This window comes from Apus apus, chromosome 3 (genome assembly GCF_020740795.1).
Source record: "Apus apus isolate bApuApu2 chromosome 3, bApuApu2.pri.cur, whole genome shotgun sequence".
NCBI classification, from domain to species: Eukaryota; Metazoa; Chordata; class Aves; order Apodiformes; family Apodidae; genus Apus; species Apus apus.
The window spans coordinates 70,214,464-70,236,414 of NC_067284.1; the positions used below are offsets into that span (position 1 = coordinate 70,214,464).

A 21,951-nucleotide genomic window follows, 5' to 3' on the forward strand; every position below is an offset into this window, starting at 1 on the left:
AACCTCTCCATTAGATTAAAACTGATAATGAAAAACAATCTTAGGCCATCAATGAGGAATGTCTGTGAGCTGCACAACCCCACTGCCTGGATGCTGTGAAAAGGCTGGGTTAGGTGGAGCATTTTGTCTAGTTGGCTTCCAGTGAAGCCTGGGATAGTTCTTCCCTCTTGTATGAGCTGCTTTTTCTGTCCTCCAGCAGTATGTATGGAGTGCATCCAACCCAGAGAGAGCACAGATGTAGCAGCTCCATAAAAGCTTCTGAAACATCCTGTGTCTGACATAAATAAAAATGACCTTTAGAATCAATCTCTATCTCTCTGACTGCCAATAATGGGCTAGTCGTGTTACAAAATGTCAAGCACACACGGTATGCTTGGCACAAATTTCATCGGTATGGGCAAGATACAGCTAATTACTGTATAAAAATACTCAGAAGGCATATATAGGTGTTTGTGTGTGTGTATAGATGTGTGTATATGTTTAATATAAATTCTATGCAACTATGCAATGATATTTTGGGGGATGCAGAATGCAGCAAAGCAACATTTGCATTATTGTAGTGTAGCAGCCTGATTTTGTTGTCATACTGGCATAAATCAGGGCAGCTGCATCTAAAATGGCAAAGAGGTAAGCAGTGACAAATTGCTTTCATTGAAGAACTGGGTATAAATTGCCAAGTTTATATCTAAAAATGGAATAAATAACTTTAGACAACTGAACATTGTCATCCATACTGGGAATATAAGCCAGAATTGGTTAACTTTCACTTTCAACTCCAAGTCTGTTGGGATAATGCAATCTGATTCCTGATTTCAGTGCTGGCATACAAAATTCTTTCTTGGTTTAAAATTAAAGCTAATTTAGTAGGTTTTGTTGGATTAAAAAATAATGAAGTGAATTGTCATTCTGTGATGCTTTTACTTGGTTTTATTCTATGTTTACCATTCTTCTTTTGAGAAGAATAAGAAGATATTGCCTGATGAGGGGAGCTGCATACTGAATGCTTATTTGCCACTCAGTAATACAGCATATAGGGTTTGAACTGTATGGTTTGTTAGTCATCAATATCAGGAAGCAGTTACAGTTAACATTTTTCACAGGTTGTCATAAACAAAGCTGATCTATTTGTGGTTCAACAATCTGCTGATGATTTTTTCCCAAGTCAAAAATGTGTCATTCACCTTCTTCTTGTGATGTATGCGAAGTTGCTATAGACAGCTCAGATCACAAATGGCAAATAATTCAGGCAAATAATTGACAGTGGAACAATGGCTTTGTAATGGTATGTGCTTCCTGTCAGTACTTGCTGCTTTTTTTTATAGAGTAGTATTTTCTGTAACTGTATTTGGGAAGTAGGAATTATCCTCTAGCTTACTATCAACACTTTGGTGTTTTCTGCATGGTTCAGTTGATCTTGCTGCAATACTGTGGAGCTGTACCAAGAGGAGGTGGAAATGCCTATAAAAGCAGAGCCTGTGACTGGGATGTTCCTGTGGATTTAAAGCTTGACTTCCTTCTGTGCAGAGATAGGAGCTTCTGCTTCTTGTGAGACTGCCCTTTTCTTGAGACTATTGGGTAAAATGAGTTTATAGATCTCTGAGCATGATTTGCAAGACTAGAATGAGCTTTGTTTGTGTCCTGGAAAAAGTAAAGTAGAGGGTCCTATGGCTCCTCAGTGGAGGTGGCTCTCTGCAGCGCTCTGAGAGCACAGTGTGGCAGGGTGGCATTTAAATGACCCTCCAGGAATTTCCACGTGGTTCGGCCATGGACAGTTGTGTGTGAAATCTGCTGCTCAGCACAGGCATTATTGTAGCCTATCTGGAGGTCCCCAAATTTGCCTTCTGTGTGGAGTCCAGATACTGCCCTGGGGTTTTTGGTGGAAGAGAGAGATACCAAAAAAGCTACGGAAAGTGCAATGATTTCAGGATCAAACCCTAATTTGGAAATTGTATGCTGAAGCTTTCAAGCTTTGTTTCTACACATTGGCACATGTTTGGTTGCTTTACTCAATTGGATTGTCAAGTTTATTTTCAAACCAGAGAATATGGTTTGAATATATGGTCAATGCACAATATCAAAGAATTTAAGTCTGCCATGAGATGGGTTTGATGATCAGGCAGTGAGGTGGATCAAGAACTGGTTGAAAGGAAGAAGTCAGAGAGTTGTAGTCAATGGGGCAAAATCTAGTTGGAGGCCTGTGACTAGTGGAGTCCCTCAGGGGTCGGTACCGGGACCGGTGTTGTTCAACATCTTCATCAACGACCTGGATGAGGGTACAGAATGTACCCTCAGCAAGTTTGCTGATGACACCAAGCTGGGAGGAGTGGCTGACACACCAGAAGGCTGTGCTGCCATTCAGAGAGACCTAGACAGGCTGGAGACTTGGGCAGGGAAAAACCTGATGAAGTTCAACAAGGGCAAGTGTAGAGTTTTGCATTTGGGGAAGAAAAATGTCATGCACCAGTACAGGTTGGGGGCTGACCTGCTGGAGAGCAGTGTAGGTGAAAGGGATCTGGGGGTCCTGGTAGACAGGAGGATGACCATGAGCCAGCAATGTGCCCTTGTGGCTAAGAAGGCCAATGGCATCCTGGGGTGTATTAGAAAGGGTGTGGTTAGTAGGTCAAGAGAGGTTCTCCTCCCCCTCTATTCTGCATTGGTGAGGCCGCATCTGGAGTATTGTGTCCAGTTCTGGGCCCCTCAGTTCAAGAAGGACAGGGAACTGCTGGAAAGAGTCCAGCGCAGAGCCATGAAGATGATTAAGGGAGTGGAACATCTCCCTTATGAGGAAAGCCTGAGGGAGCTGGGTCTCTTTAGTTTGGAGAAAAGGAGACTGAGGGGTGACCTCATCAATGTTTACAAATACGTAAAGGGTGAGTGTCAGGAAAATGGAGTTAAGCTTTTTTCAATGATGACCAGTGATAGGACAAGGAGTAATGGATACAAATTGGAGCATAGGAGGTTTAAGGTGAATATCAGAAAAAATTTTTTACTGTGAGAGTGACAGAGCACTGGAACAGGCTGCCCAGAGAGGTTGTGGAGTCTCCTTCTCTGGAGACATTCAAAACCCGCCTGGACGCCTTCCTGTGTGATGTACTCTAGGTGACCCTGCTCTGGCAGGGGGGGTTGGACTGGATGATCTTTCGAGGTCCCTTCCAACCCCTATGATTCTATGATTCTATGATTCTGTGATTCTATGAGTGAAGTACAAAGCTCATCCCCTACATGTTTTAGTATTACCTTCTGAGCAAACGAATTTCCTTTGGGAGGAAAAACATTAAAACTTGTTTAAATAATATTTTTTCTGCCATTGTGCAGCACTGCAGATGTCCTGTTTTTCTCTGACATAATAAAGATGTACCCAGATTCCCCACTGAAGCACCAAATGTGCTTATACCTGGTTTACTTTGTCATAGCTATGACATCTTAATGGCTTATTTGTAATCTAAAAAAGCTACATTATATAACCTTATAATTTTTCTCCAACTTCAGTGTGATTTATCTCCCAAACCAGGGACATAATTTTTATTTAGCTATGTAATGGCCATGTACATGAACCTATTTAGCAACTAGAAAACTACAAAGTAGTGTTGAAATCTTCCAGCATGTGGTTCTGATGCAACTGATAATGAATTAACAGGCTAAAGATGTTGTAGATGTATTTAACCTAGAGCAACAGCAATTAAGGAATAATTGTCCTATGATTTGTAGACCTCCAAACAGGAGAACTCTCTACAGAAGAGAACTTGATGTGTGCACTGGGATTGATTTGCCTCATTACTTAGCCATTTCGGGGCATGTTTCTGGAAAGGTGCTGAATACAAACTGCCTGAATTCGTATGTGTGTGTATATTGCCTTAGGCTTCAAGCTTCCAATAACATTAAAAGGGAGAGTTTTTATGCACTTCCACACTTTCTGGACAATCACTGACAATATTGCTGACTGGATGCAGTGTAGGATCTTTCTGTACCAGATATTAGGACCTGTAAGTCAAGTACTTACTGTGAGCTACAGGGCAGATATTAACTCTGTCACCTGCATTATTACTTTAAAATCAACAGCTTTACTGTAGGTCCAACCAGCTGTTATTCTGCATACTTTGATGTTGAAGAGTAGCTCTACAAGTTCTTGTGCATTCAATTAGAAACAGACCAGCAGGTGATGACCTTCATTAGTCTAAAGTGTTCATTCAAGTGTACTCTGAATCATTAACTGAAAATAAAATTATAGAAGAAGCCCCAAAGCCCTGAAATGTCTGCATTATGAACACAGGCTGTTTTGATAGGAATTTGTTAAATGGCTTGAGTAATTTTCTGCCTTTACTTGTATGCAGTGATGGTGGGAGGGTTGCTTTCTCTGCATCTGTTCTATAAAATAAATGTGGCTGAAAAGCCAAAATTAGTGTAAATGAATGTTTTCAACAACAGAATGAAAGCACTTCATATAACAAGATGAGATTGGTTTATAGGTGTGAGTAAATGCTATAGGGGTTTGAGGAAAAAGTTTACTACAACAAACCTGTTTTTGCCAGTTTACTGATTGACCTAGTCTAGTTTTCTGAGTCTGTTAGGGTTTGTTACTTCAAAGTAACAAGCAAGATCTATAAATAAAGGAAGCATGGAGGACGAAGAACTCCTCTCTTGACTTTTACAAGCTGTCAACTTATGCATTGCAAGCTGAAATGCAGTCAGCATTAGACCATTATCTTGTCTTTACTGTTCTGTGTTGTTTTGGTTTTTTTAAATTGGAAAATCTTGAGCTCTGCTCTTGATCTCTGATATGATTACGACGTGATCTGCAAGGGTCATTATTTTCTCTTGTTCTATCAGAACCAGTGACGTGTGTGTTTTGCATAAAGTTGCTTTTTGCAGGGCTTATGTCAATATTATAGAAACAGCTGGTGAATACTTAGCTTTATTTACTGTACCAGGATTATTTCTTCTTTTAAATATTATGATTACTTCAAGCAATACTAGTTTTTTTGAACTGATGTATAATGTAACCTTGCTAATTAGCTTATTTTTGTTATTGACTCATATTTCAACACTTAATAAGGACAAATATATTAAGACTATAAATTTATTTTCATAATTCATATAAGTCAGCATAGCTCAAAGTAAGAACATAAGTATCCTATCAGGTCAGACCTGTCTAGCCTAGTGGCAATAGGAGATACTAATTAATTTAAATATCTTTGATCTAGATTGTTAATTTGCATGAATGTAACGACTGTAAGATGTAAGTTACTCGCACAGTTTGAAGTACTACAAAAATGTTTATATAAATCTTTATAGAATGTTTACATAAAAATGTATCAATAGTTTAAAAAAGTGTTTTATCTTCCTCTTTACAAAACTTTACCTTTTTCTTATTAGGATGAAATATTTTAAAGGCACTGAACCACCACAGCCTTTCTAGATGCTTTACTCAAAAACTGGGAGGACTAGGCTGCTTCACCTTCTCCCATTTGAAGTGAAGGAGATAGCACCTTCTTATTCCCAGGGTAGGAGAGATTCAGGCTTGGAATAACTGTGTGAATGCTTGTAGGTGACTCACGCTCCTTCGTCTGTATTTCTAAGCTTTTAAGTCGGTTCTTGCTTGTGATTTTGGACAATCCCGCATGTGTTTTAAGGTAATAATTTATGCAGCATGGTGTAGATGTGGCTTGTGGTTTGTGTAGGCTTTATTGTAATACTGCTTATATATACAAATATATATTTGTGTAGATGCTTTCCTATTGAGTCTTGTAGAAACAGATGGACTGTCTATGCAATACTGTACTAATGAGGTTAAAAAAAACCTGCCAAAATGTAATACATTTAATAAGTATGAGGTGACACAGTATCTTTACAATTAAGATAGAAAATGGGTGCCCAAATCAGGGTGCAAGAGCTTCTTGTATAGAAAGATCTGTAAAGGAAAACATGTATATGCATAGGACATGGATTTATGCTGGTGTGTTGTCATGGACACACATGAACAAGCACATGGTCAACAGGGTTGCATTAAGACACTTTGCAGACAACATGCACGGCTAAGCCTTTGCCACAGACGTAAGCCTGAAAACCTTCTTTATGAGGCAAGATTAGCATTTGAGTCCCCATACTGTGATCCCAACAACTCTGGTGCCAAAGAATCTACTGAGCTGACCACATAAACAGAAGGGTGCCAAGCAGCTAAAAGGAAGCCAGGAACCAAACCTGAATCTGGCCAATTTCCTCATAAGCATGGGTGCACCTAATTATAAATGTGCCACTGTTGGGGCAGTTTACTATAAATAATATGGAGGAAGAATAAAACACCATTAAGATTGATCAGGAGTTCCCTAGAACTATTTGAAGACTTGGAAAAAGAGAAACTGAAGGTTTCTAAATCACTGTAGTTAAGTATCTTGGAAGGAGTAAACAGTAAGTTATCTCTGTGCTCTCATTTGTCCTCTGGCTACCAAATAATTATTGAATTGGGGGGGGGGGGGGGGGGGGGAGGGGGAGGGCAAAAAGAATCAAAACAACGGAAGTAATTCTCAAAAGAGACATGAGAACACAATTTCTTCTCCCAATATTTGGTATCCAAGACTTTTTATAAATTTATCATGCTGGTTTTATACTGATTCTTAGGCATACTTACAGGTCTGGACACCTCATCTACTTTTTAGATGCAGCAGCTCCTCAAAATAAATTAATTTCTGACCTCCTCGTTTCCGGTTTCTGAGCACAGGCAGTGGCAGACATACAGCTTAATGCTCTTGGTCTGGTTCTTGCTCTGATTTGAGGCACCTAGCATTGGACCTGGGTAGAATTCAGGTGTTCAAGCACAAGTTATCATAAAAATAATATGCTGCTTCATCACAAATATAGATTGAGTGAAGCCTTAATTTTAAATCCTGGGAGGTATCTAATTCTGAGGCATCTTATTTTTTTATTCTGAAACTTCCATGGCACTTGGTACCTCTGGATGGGTGAAGAACTGTTGATTATTCTGGATGTCATTCTATGTATTATTGTGTTTTATTCATTTATATCTCCGTATGAAATACAGAAATATTTCTGTGGTTATACTCTAACTTGTTGACTAAAAATATAACACTTTGGTACCCTAGATCCCTCTTCTATAGACATTCACTCAAGGAGTAGGCAATTCTGCAGAGATAGACACACCAGTAGCAATGGTTTTCAGATGAATGATTCCCTTGTTCAAAGGGGGAGTGTTATAGCTCCTTTTCATGTGTGATAGCTGACACCCATAAATAGCCTTAAGGACTACACTCAGTTTCTCACATTAGGTCCTCTGTTATCAGGAGAACATAGCAAAAATCTGCTGTGTGCTTCACTAGAAAAGCTAGTGAGCTTATATTTAAGTTCTAGATTGAAGCCAAGCCATCTGATTCTTTCATGAGAAGAATAAACACTTGAATAAAACACGTATGACATCTTAGTTTAATGAGCTTTGTAGGTGATAGATGTATTAAAGACATATTTCCTGAACTTATTCAGAATTACAAAAAAAAAAAATCAAGAAATTGTAACTTTTTGCTTTCTCAAACATGTAATTGATAATGCCTGCAGTTATTTAAGCAACCTGTTTTCTGGTGTTAATAATGTGAAGGACAATAAAAATAACAACAAACCAAAACCCAAAACAAAATAACACACCCTCTAGGGAGTTCATGGAATAAAAGCAGGAAAAGATAATTTGATAGTGGTCATTTCTGAAAAAAAAAACCCAACAAAACCAAAACAACCTAAGCCCTCATTCTTCAAAAAGAAGCAGCGCTTAGTAGAAGCTGATTATAATAATTTTTCTGCTCCCTTGTTCCCCAACACACTTCTCAAGCTACTTTGAGTTGAGATTTCTGCTGCACAGGAACACCGTGACCTGGATGCTCTTGTGTTAGTTATGTTGCAGTGCCATGTCCTTGATAGTGTATTGTGTCAACAGCATCCAGCATGGCATGTATGGCACGTTCCCAATAAGTATCATTGATACTGCATTGCAAGATTTGGTAAACTGATAATAAGTTACCTGAAGCAAGTACAGAGGTGATGTAAGTAATGCTTGATGATGTTGCAGGTGCTGCTTCTCCCTTTACTAATGCACCTTCCTGTCTGTCACAAAGCCCCGAGATCCTTCAGCAGTGCAGTGGATAGTTAGCTTTGTTTTTTAAAGGGCCTCTTAGTCAAAATGTCAGATCTGTGAAATACTTCTAATTAAATCTCCTCTGCTGTGGGCTGGGTAACTAACATTATACCCAATTTATTACAAATTATACAACTGAGACAAAGAAATTAAGACTGTCACCTAAGAAGGCATAACGGTATCTCTCCTTTCTTCTTTTCTATATCTGTGGCAGAGACCTGCATTTGAAAAATCTTTTAACTTATTTGAGATGGTATCATTCATACTATTATGTAAGTAATCCTACTTCGATCTGTTTTTATTTCCTTCCTGATAAGAACTATAGTTCTCTTTATTTAAAAAGAAATCACTGATTGTAGATTTTCCTGAAATTAACTACTTGGGGAAAAAAGGTTTAACTGGGCACAGCACAGACTCCACTTAATTCAGAGTTATCATTGTTGGACTATTCCAATTGCCAGGAATTCTGACTAAAGGATCATTAAAGATAAGTAGGTTAAAACTTAGTTATCATCAAAGTCAGCTGGCAAAGGAGCTAGGTATAAGGCTGCTTGCGTTTTGGATCCTGAGCAATGCAGAGAGCAATGCATTCTTCTGTCCTCTTCCAGCAATACCTGCAAAAATGGAAAGAGAGATGGTCCAACATGTACGAGGGTGAATGACACAAAAGCAGCAGCTAAAACATTGATGCTACTGAAAATTACTGGAAAACAAATAGGTTCTGTTATGGTTACACTTGTTCTCTTTCCGTAATGGTGTATCTTGTGATATTTCAGGGAATTAATCTTCACCATCACTAATATAAACCAAGCATTATGACATGGTGGAAAGAATGTATATCTGCTTATGGGTGAACCAAGGGGGAAGGCATCTAGTCTTATCTTGCTGACATGAGGATCGGAACAGAATCACCACAGTACAGATACTATTTTAACAAAATGAGTATCTACAAATTCAACACTATTTTTCTTGTGCTCATCACTTTTGTATTAGCTGTTCCTGTGTCAGTTGCAGAGATGGCCAAAGATGAATCACTGTACAACAGTGATGCATACAATAAAAGGTGCCTGCTGATCTGATAAATATTCCAGAACCTTGTACATGCATCGTGCCATGACTTTGAAAACATGCTCATTGATTGGACTGCAGGACTGGGAATTAATCTAAGTGATTTCAGAAGTGATGGAAGAAATGGTGAAGGGAGGAGGCGGCCATGTGTTGGAATCACAGGTGCAGAGAACAGTTCTGTGCACAGCTGGATGGTTTCAGCTCTTTCAGCAAATGTTTTCAGTGCTGTACAAAAGGTACAAATGTCAGCACTACTCCTAAAACTAGGTGAGCCTGAATGAATGGCTTTTCTTTTTTTCTCCTAGAAGACACTTCTGCCCTGAGGAATAACAGAGGCTATTGCAAATGCTGAATTCACAGACACAGAGTTTCTGCAACAGGTGATGCCCAGCCTGATGTGGACCAAATACACAGAATTTATGTTGTGGGAAGCTGGGAAATTACTCATTGAACCTTCATCTCTACTCACGTAGACTGAGCACGAACAAGCAGGCTGTCACCAGCAGATAGAGTCAGGGTTTTGCCATCCATTATAAGAGTCGATGTGCCCTCCTGAAGGGAAAGAACAGATAACCAGCTTTTTATTTTCCATGTCCTGTCACTAGAAGAAGGAAAATGCTGTGGGTAAGAATGCAAATCTTCCCCACTGAAAGAGCATTTGAAGTCTGCTCTGTTTCATGAGGCCTAGCTAAATATTCAGCTGATCTTCCTTGTCTAACACTATCAGCATAAATAAAAACATGCTTCATGGTTCATCGTTTCCCATCATGAAGCAGCAACCCTCTACCTGACTCTTGAGGGTACACTGCTACCAATTAACCTAGCAGCCTGCAAGTTGGTACAGCTCTGGAAATTACAGAGAAACTCCTGGAGTACTTCAGGCTCCTCTTCTACTTTTCTGATTCTTTCTGATACCTTTTTAAATCTTGAAAAGCAGTTGACAAGTCAGCAGGGAGCTGACAGAAATCACTAATAGGAGTCTCTCCACACTGGAATGGACTCATCCTTATCTTGTCCAGCAGAGGGGCCAGGTTCTTGCCAGCAGCAAGGCCTTTATTGCACAGGCTACTGTAAGCTGCAGTGTGAACAAATGTCTTTCAAGATTATTATGTCTTTAATTAGTATTTGATAGTCCCTGTGAATTTCAACAGAACAGGAACTGATAGAAATATCTGCCTCCCAAGCTAGTCTGGCTTGTGTAAATGAAAACTAGCTTTGCTCTCTTTTTCCCTTGGGCTGCAAATGTTTCCTAGAGCTTGTTAAGTGAAGACCATCTGTGTCACCTACCATTGTGCTTTAGTATAAACAAGTTCTCAGACTTTTAGCTTATTCTACCTGATTCCAGTTTGACTTCAGTATGAGAACAAATGCTTCAAGGCAGAAGTAACAGGTGGTGGTTTTTCATCTCTTGGCAGTGTTCTAATAGATATACACAGGCTATGCCCCTAGGCTGGGTATATTAAAATCCCCACCAAGACCTGCTGGAAGATGCCAGTATCTCTCTCCTCAACATAGAAGATGAGGAAAATAGGGACAATTTTTATGGTGGCAGTAGTTTACAGATATTTTTTGTGATAGTTTAAAGCTGGAGCTTCAGCTTTAGCAGCTAAAGCTGAAGGGTGGTGCCAGCTGATCTTTTCTTTGAGAAGGAAGGTAATAATTTCATTTATGTTGTTGGTGCTGGAGGCCTTTACTACTGTTTAGTCTGAACTGAAACATGAACTCATCAGTTAACAAGTGTGAATTGCCACGTACCAGCTGCCATATCCAGATATCTGAATTCTTTTTACTTTTCTCAGTTGTTCCTGGTCCATAAGCTGTAACCTTTAAAAAAATAAGAAAGAAACAAGGAGGAAAAGGAATGGATTAATTTCAGTGACTAAAGCATACATATTCGTCTTCCTACAGCATTGAAAACATTCTATTTTTACAGAAAAATATTCATAGAAGATGACGTTATTTTTACAGACATTAAAATTCACATTATGTTTGGTATTCCCATATTGATTCCTACTGATAAAAAGGGAACTGATCACACCTGCCATTCCTTATGCTTTTCTGCATCCTCACTTATCTATTCCTTCTGCCTCCTCCCACTCTCAGCTTTGCATCTATATCCTTCCTGCTTCTGTTCTTGGAACAGGCACTTCCTCCTCATGAACTCTGGGCCCCGTCAAGAGCCTGTTGATGTAGAAAAGGTTCTTCCATTAACATGAAAACGCTGCAGACCAGACCTTATTTTTCTCATTATCAGCCCTTTCTGTGGTCTTCCTGACAGTCCCACATTCTCTGTCACTTTGCTGTCAAATGTATTGGATTCTTCAGAGTGTGACTCCAAGTAACCCAGGGAAAGGATATGTTTTGTAAACTGTCATGCATACAGCACAGATATCAAATGATGACAGCTTCATTTACACCCAAAGTAGACTGTTTAAACTGAGAAGTGCAATGCTGTAGCACAGCCTCAGCTCTCTGGTACTGTCCAGTTTTCCTTGTTTCCACTTCATGTAGATTGAGGGGGATGAAAAAAAGTGTATTTACACACTCAGCTTAGACATGGCACTAAGAATGCTGTTCAAACATATAGGGAAGCTGAACACACTTGCAAGTAATGTTTGCATCATTCTGGTATTTCTGATTTGGGAAATATGTGGGGGCAGAGGGATGGAGAGAAGGAACTGCTAAATCTCAAAGGAAATTAATGGAATTGAAGTTTGGGCTAATTCTGTGAATGGAAGTATCTGAGCAAGGAAGCCGCTGCCCTAAGCTAGTCAAATCAATATACGAAGACAGTTACTTCTGCAGGGCAGGCTAAGACTGAGTTGTTCTGTAAGGGTGTGTAACTTTCTCTGCTGACTACATATTTTTCCCAGGCCTGGATTCACTCAGTCTGAACAGCAGACAATGTGGGCTGTGGGACTGAGTGCACTCTCAGAAAGTCTGCTGAGAACACTGAGCTATGTGGTGAGGTTGATATGCTGGAGGGAAGGGAGGCCATCCAGAGGGACCTTGACAGGCTTGAGAGGTGGGCTTGTGCAAGCCGCGTGAAGTTCAACAAGGCCACATGCAAGGTCCTGCATCTGGGTCGGGGCAATCCCAAGCACAATACAGACTGGGCAGAGAATGGATTGAGAACAGCCATGAGAGAAAGGACTTGGGGGTGTCGTTTGATGAGAATCTCAACGTGAGCTGGCAATGTGTGCTTGCAGCCCAGAAAGGACAAGGGGCAATGGCTTTACGCTGGAAGAGGGTAGACTTAGGTTAGATATTAGGAATAAATTCTTCACTGTGAAGGTGGTAAAACATTGGAACAGGTTGCCCAGGGAGGCTGTAGATGCCCCATTCTTGGAAGTGTTCAAGGCTGGGTTGGATGGGACTTTGAGCAACCTGGTCTAGTGGGAGGTGTCCATGCCCATGGCAGGGATGTTGGAACTAGATGATCTTTAAGGTCACTTCCAACCCAAACAATTTTGTGATTCTATGATTATCTGCACCTTTAAAACTATCCCTTTCTTTAGAGAAATTAGACATCCCTACCTCTGTTTCAAAGTTATTTCCAAACATATTCAAGGATTTCTTCTGTTTTATTTCACCACGGTGATCATTTAACCAGCCTTGGAAGGAAAATGGCTCCATAACAGGAGTGGGATTTAGTGGGAAAGGTGTTTCTTTCAGGAGTTCATCTGTAAGGAAAGCAGAGGGTTGTCAGTAATGCTTGCTTTCCTTGATCTTTGTAAACAACAGTAAAATGTTTTCAGCCTGAAGGGTTCAATTTACAGATATTATCTAGTAAAAAATAATTTTTAACAGCAAACACTGCTATGGTCATTATCAGGACTTCTTACTTGAGGCTGCAAGATGCATGGATTTCTTTTGAGCTTTATGGAGTTGCTTCTTTGAAGCTGTTGTTAGAACAGTTGTGCATTTGTTAAAAATGCATTCAAACAGTGTGCAATAGAATACCTAGTTCTTGCTTATATTTTCTTCATTCTCTTTCAGACCAGGTTTTGCACTGGTAAAATTTGATGTAATCTCTGAGCATTTGATGAGTCACCCCTGACATATCCTCAGATAAGTGGATAGAATCATCTTTCATATAGTTAGTACTGGCTTTTATTTCTTCTCCCCTATGTGTTTTAAATACACTGATCACAGTGGAACAAACCAGTTATCACAACCTTAAATTTAATAAAATGTTCTTTTTGTGGTGTTTCTGGAGTTGTAGCTGGATTTAATTTCCAGCAATTCTCCTTTAAAACTGATTTGATTTAAAACAGCTAGAGGACCAAATGCAGTTCCAGTCTAGCTGGTGAAATTCAAGCTTTGTGCTCTGTGTTGCTGGTGTATGGAATTAGCTTTAGTTATCTACCAGCTCAGAGTGAAGCACAGGGACAGCCACAATCACCTTGGTGATCCTAAGTAGTTTGTTCTGAGATGCCATAAGGGACCACCCATGGCGTAGTTGCAAATAATAATAATGCCAACTAGATGCAGGAAAAACTCACTCGATGGCTGTTTCCCGAATGCATTGAAGTAATGAACTCGCAGCCAAATCTCAGTCTTGGTGCTAGTAGTAAAGTAGATCTTTTTGAAGTATTAGTATATTCATTATGCCATGTTCTGGTTCTTTTCTAAAGAACTGCAGTGTTTTGAATGTATCATTTCATTTTTTCATGGAAGGTCATTTCAATTTCAGTCTTTGTACAATAAGTGAGGTCAGTGCATCCAAGGGACAGCAATGTACTGAATAGCCTACTGGTCTTTAATGGAGATCTACATCCATCTCCAGACCACATCTGGATGAGATGCTCACTCTTTTATTGCAGAAACAGGTTTTGCCATTCAAATTTCTTCTACATTATACTAAGTTAAATTGAAGAAGTCAACATGTTTCTGCAAACGATTTGTCTCAGCAATGCCTCTTTCAGGCTATACTGAAAGCAATCTGAAGAAATCTGCAGCAAAACAAGTAATTTTTTGTTTGAAAGCTTTTTGCCTTGAAATTCTTCTTTTTTATTTAAAAAAAAAAAAAAGCATCCTCCTTTTGCATTGTTTAACTCAAATACTTAACACAGTTTTATTGAAAAACAAACTCCTCTAGAGAAATTAAGCAGCACCAGAAGAAAATCTTTACATTGCATTCATTCTGGAAACACTACCAAGATTGAATCTGAACATTCTATATTTTATTGTTTGATAACACTAAAATGTAGTGTTAAGGTCATTGGTGATTTATTTTTTTTCACACTGCAATATGTCTAGGTTTTTTTTTTTCTTAATTTTCATAGGTTCATTACACTTGCCTTGGAGGTAATTAGGAATGCTTACACACTTTGTCCTTTGTCCTGGTTTAATAAGGGTAAACCACAAACCAGGGAGCAGAATTGCCCCCTATTAACCCCCTCCAAAGGAAGATAAAGGGGGAATAAGGAAGAGATACTTAAGGGTTGGAAATTGAAACTGGAACAAATTTACTGTAACACAGAAAAGGGGGGTTAGAACAGATACATATGGGGGAAAGAACAGATACATAAGCTCATCTACAAATATATACAAAACTGATCTCGATAATCACAGGAGTAAGTGGATGAAAGTCCTTTGTGATGAGGCCACTTCAGGAGGGTTATCCACAGCTTCTCACAGCACCCAGTGGAGTGGGATTCTGGAGAGCACATGGTGAATTGAAGAACCTCCAAGCAGCAGGAAGAAAAATGGGGCTGACCTTCTGGGTCTCTTGGTTTTACAGAGGATGGCAGGAAGTGGGAGGGAATACTGACCCCTCTCTGTTCTGGTCCTTCAGTGTCCTAAAAAACCTCTTTCTAGTTCTTCTTACAGGTGTCAACAACTTGCTGGGCCACTTAAACCATCACATCCTTAAATTATGGATGTGCTAAACTATAGCTGTATTGGAAAGTTGTTTTTGACTGGGGCCAGATACAGAATAAAGGTCTAAAATATGATTATATATTCACACAGCAGAGAAGACAGGCATTTAACAGAAGGTACTTATGCAATTAGTATTCCAATAGGTTTTAAAATTTTTTTTTTTTTTCATTGATAGTAGAAATCTTTACCTTCTAAAATAATATGAAGGTGATAGAATTTCTTTCTATTATCAGAGTAAAACAGATCACTCTGGAATTTAGAAAAGCCTTTTGGAATACAAGAATGTTACTCACTGGTAAGGTTTTCTACTAAAATGCAAGTCCCATTTGAGATAGCTTTTAAAAAACCCATGACAACAAACCAAACAAACAACCCCTCAAAACTGGTATGTAGCAACCGGTAGGATAAGAAACATACCAAGAAGCCATGAGTATCCTATTCTGTTCAGCTCAAGGGGATACATTTTCTCCACAGGTTAAGAATTCCAGCATCAAGCTAACAAGTAAATTCTGACTTCATATGCTAGAGAATGGATAGCAAAAAGCTGAGTCTCTAGCCTGGGCACTGTGATGTTTTAAGCAAGCAGAACTATGAGTGCTCTCCATGAGTTGCAAGGAAATTGGGGTACAAAAAAATCCAAAGTACTTGTTCATGTTCTGATCAAGAAGCACCACAAATCTAACAAGGAAAAGTAACTATAAGCTTCTTAGTTTGTAGCTTTACTTCTGTCACTTGTTCCCTGTAAACAGAATTTTGCTAGTTTTCCTCTTTCTAGTGATCTCTGACTCCAGCTGTCCTGACCAACAGGGACAACACGCACAGGACAACAGTAAACATTGATCTATGCATACTGAAGGACAATGTAAAATGTAAGACATCTTACACCTACTACAGAGCACTCATCTTTCTTGCTTGTGATGTACAGGCACTTTCTAAGAGCTACATTTACTTCCAGGTAAAGGTGGACCTTTATTTAATTTAGATTTTAAGTTCTTCAGGGCAAGAAGAGCTGTCTTTTGACACTTGTCAGTTGGCTCAGTCTGTGATGGAATTTTAGCTTATTACTAATTTGATGTTAATGATACTTGCCCAGTGATAACATAATAGCCTTTGAAAACTGAGCCTTTAGTGTAATCTAGTACAATGATTGGGTTACTTGTTACTGCAAAACAAAGAACAGAACACTGTGATGATGAAGTACATGACGTATGTCTGACATTCTTAATAGCCTACTTGATTGAGTCCTCATTTAACCCTGACCCTTATCCCCTGCATGATGCTGAAAGCTGCAGGTGTCCTAGAGCTTGTGAACATGAGCCAACAAGCTATGATGAAGAGGACCCCATATTTTACAGTCCCACACGAATCACAGTTCAAGCCTGGTGCTTCCAAAGGAATTGTTTCTTATCAGGCTAAGGGATTCTATTGTTGTATGTGTTTCTGTTTAGCCTGTACATTAGCTTTCAACAATATCTCAGAAGTGTGTGTTGGTGTTTCTTGAGTTCTTATGTTCTAGTAATACTGTGAGACATGGAGATAACATGTTTAATGGTGGTAAAGGTAAAAATATGCCAGCACAATGCAAGAAGATGGCAATTCTAAGCTAGTAAGCTAAAAGTCTTGTTTATGTATCTCCAAGTAATATATCACTACGTGGAATGTCAAATCCAATATTTTCTTACAAGTTCAGGAGACCATTTAAGTAGTTCAATAATAAAGTCCATTTTTGTAGATCATTACTATTAAATATTCATATCACAGCAATGTGTTCTTTATGGGTTTTATAGCTATTTTCAGCATTACACTAGAATATGATGTTATGTTAAGATGAAAAATACATTGTGTTTACTGAATGAGTCTGTAAATATTTTAAAAAGGAAATTACAGGTTTAGAGGAAGTTATTTCAGTTAAACAATAGAGGCTGTACTGAGGGTGAGAACACAAAGCTGCACAAAAATAGAGAGAACCACCTGCAAGAAAACAACCAGTGAACATACAGGTACTTATAGCCTCAACAGAGACCATCTAAAGAGGACTTTGAACTTGCTGGGAGGAGTCTGATAGCAATAAAGAAGACAGGTAAAAGAGGACTGCCACTGGCCTACCAGGTATATGTGGGTGTATTTGCTTATCCCAAACTTGCATGTTACATGAAAGCTCCCCCTTCTCTACCCTAGTGACGTGTCTAAGATTTCTTGTGAATAAATCAGACCATCTCGCTCACCTGGTGTTTCTTGAGCCCTACTATCCTCTATACTACTGTTGCAAAGGAAAACAGCAATAAAGCACATGAAATACAATGTATTGAAATAGAGTCAACTACAAAACTGATTGCGTGTTGGCTTTATGAGAAACTGTATTTTTCAGTGACATGCCATCCTTCACTTCTAGGCAGCACATTCTAGATGGAGCAATCTTCAAATCTTTCAATTACCTTATGTTCTTACTAATTAGGAAAACCTCTCCATCAGAAATCACTGTGGTGCCTCAGAAACAGTTTGTCCCCGTGTGCTGTGGCCCCAGCATCACACAAAGACCTGAGAAAGTCCCTTACAAATGGTATCTCCCTCTATAATGTAGAAAACATCCAAAACGGAGCAGTTAGAAACTCTTTGGATTTTTTTTATCCTTTAAGTGAGCATTAAAGGGTCCAGACTAGGGATAAGGAGCTCACACGTATTTCTGTCTGTTTTCTAACCACCCCTTCCATCTCTTCAAGAATACTATATCAATATCAATAGTTCTGATTTGACAGTTTGGAAGTATTTCACATTTAATTGCTAATGTCAGCAGTCATATATACCGGGGATGTTTTTCCCATATGTGCCTACCTAATTTCTACAAAAAGTCTGCTTTATTGTTAATGTTAACAGGAATATCAATGACACTAGTAGGAGTTTAATACCTAATACCTCTGCAAATAAAAACATATGGTCTGAAAGATGTAGTTGCAGGCATCTGGGTTTGAAAAAACAAGCAGTTAGCTCATTCCATATAAAAATCCAAAGTGAAAGCACTGACAGTAACTGATTTCTTTGGGTAGCTGGTTCATTTCACTGTTGTTGAGTATAGTTGCAGAAATGTTTAGCTGAAAATACAGCACTCGCTTCGTGTAATCATACATTTCCCTGTGTAACTGTATGTGTTTATGTAGCATGTCCTGTGAATTGGCATGACTGCTAATTTATGACTTGTTCCTCTAATTATTTTTCGGCACACTTTTTTTTGTGTCATTAAATCTGTGCTGGAAAGCAAACAATATTTTTCTTCTCCTAATTGAAACAAAGGTTGATGAAGAAAGCTTTAAAAAAATTTTTTTTAATAACGAAATAATGCCTCTGCAAAAGGATGTATTGCCAGCCAGAAGAAAAGGAATTTCAAGATTTAGGCCATAATTCTATTTAAAGACTCCTTGATATAGCTAGGTCATTATAATTCAGAATTATAGATTATATTGAGAAATATCACTGTTCCAATCCTAAAATCAAGAATCTTATTTTTTTGTGTCTAAGTCTACCTTTTATATGATTCTGGGCATTTCATTAATAGTCTATGCATAACTTCTGCTTCCACAAAAGAGGAACAGGGTTTTCATTATAAAAAGTGTTGAGACCTCACTACATTTGTGAGACAAGGATTTGTACAACATGTGTGAACTATTACTACTAAATAGCCTGAGAAATGCTAGGGAAAATGTCAGACTGACTCCACTAGTGTTTCTTGTTTCAGACATTGCTGTCTGAGGGGCATTTAAGAGCATAAGGCAGAAAGAAGCTTCTTTATTAGAGAAGGCATACCTGCTGTGAAACTGCTCTGAGCTTTAGAGCTCTTAAAATACTAGATTTTTCACTGAAGTCTGAACAGAAAGGAAAACAACTTTATAGGGCATTTATTCCAGTTTTCCTGATAGGTTAATTATATACATTATGGACTAAATGTAGTGGCTTGGTTCCCACCGTGAAGCACTAGGATAGCTCCTGGAGATTACAGTTTATGTTCTGCCTCACTTTGAGAAGGCTCAGAAGACAATATTGTGGGAGAAGCAGTCTCCCACCTGGAGAGTTCTTTTTGCTTTTGTTTGGTGACTGTTGTCACTGGCAGCCCTAGGCTCTGAGAGCCTAATGAACTTCTTGGAGTGTTCTTGGCTCCAGAGAACATGCAGCCTGCAGTCCTGGGTTTTGAATGACACATTGTAGTTTGGGATTTAAAAGTTTAGCATAAGTTTTCATATGGCAAATTATGGCATCCATACTCCAGGCATTGTAATTCTACTTTATTTGTGTGTTAAACGGTGCTGACTTAGGTTCGTTTGTATGAGCTCTTTATCTCCAGTACTGGCTTAATACTCACTGAGAACCAGTGTGGTGTGGAAAGTTGTTAAATGTGAAGGGAGGAGAAATGGATTAAGCCAGTGAGAGGTCCCATGTTTTCACAGGATTGGAGGTGTATATTAGATGATTCTATTCCCTTCTGTGCACCCTTTGCAGTTCAGGTGGGCTTCAGGAGACATGTGAACATGATTTGGAAGTTACTTAAAGGATTTAGCTGTGATGGGATAAAGATGAACAGTGTATTTATGTGGGCATCTTCGCCACAGTAGAGACAATGAGGATGATATGAAAATGGAGTAGATTCATGTTGTTTATAAAAGTTATCGAGATAGTGTCTCAGAGAATTGTGGTGGGTCTAGACAGTTTTAAATTATTGACATTGTATCAGTGTGAATGCAGTTCTGTCCAAGAGACCTCCTGGTGGCTGTTTACAAAATGTATTCCCTAGAGGAACACTCCTTACTATCTAAAGCAGAAAGAAGTAAAGTATTATAAAAGAGAAGGTGCAATCTATCAAGATATGGTGGAAGTCCATAAAAGGTGTGAGAAAAGAGAGTTAAATACTGTTTTCTAAACAGCTTCATAGCAAATAAAAACTATTTCCAAAGTTATAATTCCTATAAAAAAAAAAACCCACACCCACAGTTATAGTATCTTTAGAACTATCTCAATGTACCCACAACAGAAAGACACAAATACTTAAATAGTTCTTTTAAGTTTAAAAGAACGGCCTTACACTTGCTGCAGTGTAAATGAAGACAGTATTTGTTCCTCTGCTTGTTTTTATTAATCTGAAGTAGTTTTAATTGAATTACCATTACCGACTAGCCACTTATATTTATTCTTTAGCTTTGCAGTTATTTTCAGCTTATTTATTAAAACTCCTCTTTTTTGTTCTGCTTGGCTTTGTACACTAGTGAAACAAGACTGAACAGCAAATACTGTCTACAGAATTTGCACTGGATTAGCTACAGAGGATGACAGTACAGAACCTGCTTTTTATAGTACTGAACTCACCCTCATTACTTGTTTAGCAGCACAAGTGAAACAAGAAAACATTTGTTTAAAGAGCATGCCCTAGGCTGTATGATACTCCTGTTCCAACTAACTGAAGAAAGTACCCAGGTTTTTTATATCCACATCCTTAGGTTTTGTCTGCTCTGACTGACAAGCATAGAACTGTGCTGTACTCTAACAATACTAATCCGATTTTAAAGTCTAGATTGCAAAGTACCCTGGATACACCTAGAAACAAAGAAAGTTTTGCTAGTGAATTTAGTACAGGAGTGTGGTTTTTTATAATATGTATGCATGTGCACTGACAATAAAGCTTTTATGGGGATTAAAATTTCATTGATAATTAAAGTAGATCAATTTGGATAAACAAAAATGTTACATTCTACGTACAACATTAATGTTCTTAAAGATATTTTTTTAAAAAGCTTAACTTAGAAAAAGTATTTTCTTGCACTTTTCCCCAAAAAATTTCACGTAAAAGAAGTCTGGATTATTTCAGTGAGTATGGCAGGATAAACTTTTGAACTTCTGGATACTTTTGCAAATAATATTCAGCCATCACTTCATTTTTTATTAGAACTGCAGTTTGTCTGAACTGTCTCTTCTCTTCTTGACTATAAAATTCAGATGAAATGGAAGCCTTGAGAGAATCTTGCTTCCAGTCTGATTCAACTGAAAGTATCAAAAGTTGTTTTGAGAACTAAATCCTTGTGTCAAAAATTGTGTAAAACAAACCAAACCATCCTAACTTGAGTGTTCCATGTTTAGACTACGTCCTGCATATATTCAACCTTATTGGTAAAAGGAGGGGAGGTTTTTCTCAGGCTTTATTTCTATACATTGTAGTAGGCTAGTAAAAGAGGCTAGTAATTCAGTACAAAACAGTTCTAGGGAAGATAAGGATTGCATCCAATATATGTTTCTGATTGCATTTCACCTGATGGCACTTGAGTCCCTATTCTAAAAAAATTAATAGCTACTTCTGTTGCTTCATTTATAGTGAGTAACCTGCTTTCAGAGGGACTTGTCCTACTGTTTATTGAGCCAGAAACCATAAATAAATCAAGGAAAAGTCTGGACTTAGATTTTTGGGTTTTGTGGGGTATTCTATTTTGTGTGTGGTACTGTTGTTTTGCTTTTTTTTTTAAAAAAAAAAACAACAGCAATTGGAGCTTGATTGATTCCTTTTATAGCTTTCGTCTATGAGTGAGCTGCAATCAAAGGATTCTTTTAAGATGTTTTTCTTCAATTTTGTTCCATTTCTGTCTAAAAGGGGGAGGTAATACTTTAGGCTTATGTAGAGATGAACCTGAGAGTGCTTCAGCTGGCACTTTTAAATTGAGTGGATTCTGGATTTTTGGAAGATAAACTGAAGGAAGGGGGTAAAGCCCAGTCCTCTGCGTAAGGCAGCTTGAATCTTGTTAAAGTATGTCTGGAGTGAAACATCATGAGAAACTGGTGGTAGTTTGTTACATGTTACAAGTGTCATGCTGGTTGTTGAATTCTACTTTTTA

The 21,951-nt window shown here is 38.5% G+C and overlaps 1 protein-coding gene across 1 annotated transcript in view; it reads right to left on the minus strand.

The window, feature by feature from the left end:
- Positions 1 to 7,411: 7,411 nt before the first annotated feature.
- Positions 7,412 to 21,951, minus strand: part of HAAO (3-hydroxyanthranilate 3,4-dioxygenase) — a 36,165-nt gene continuing 21,625 nt past the window's right edge. Inside the window, exons 7-10 of the mRNA XM_051615943.1 lie at positions 12,740 to 12,885; positions 10,958 to 11,026; positions 9,672 to 9,754; positions 7,412 to 8,748 (exon numbers count right to left, since the gene is read on the minus strand). Of these exons, the coding sequence (XP_051471903.1) occupies positions 8,670 to 8,748; positions 9,672 to 9,754; positions 10,958 to 11,026; positions 12,740 to 12,885 (377 nt within the window). The 3' untranslated portion in view covers positions 7,412 to 8,669. The remainder of the gene's footprint in view (positions 8,749 to 9,671; positions 9,755 to 10,957; positions 11,027 to 12,739; positions 12,886 to 21,951) is intronic.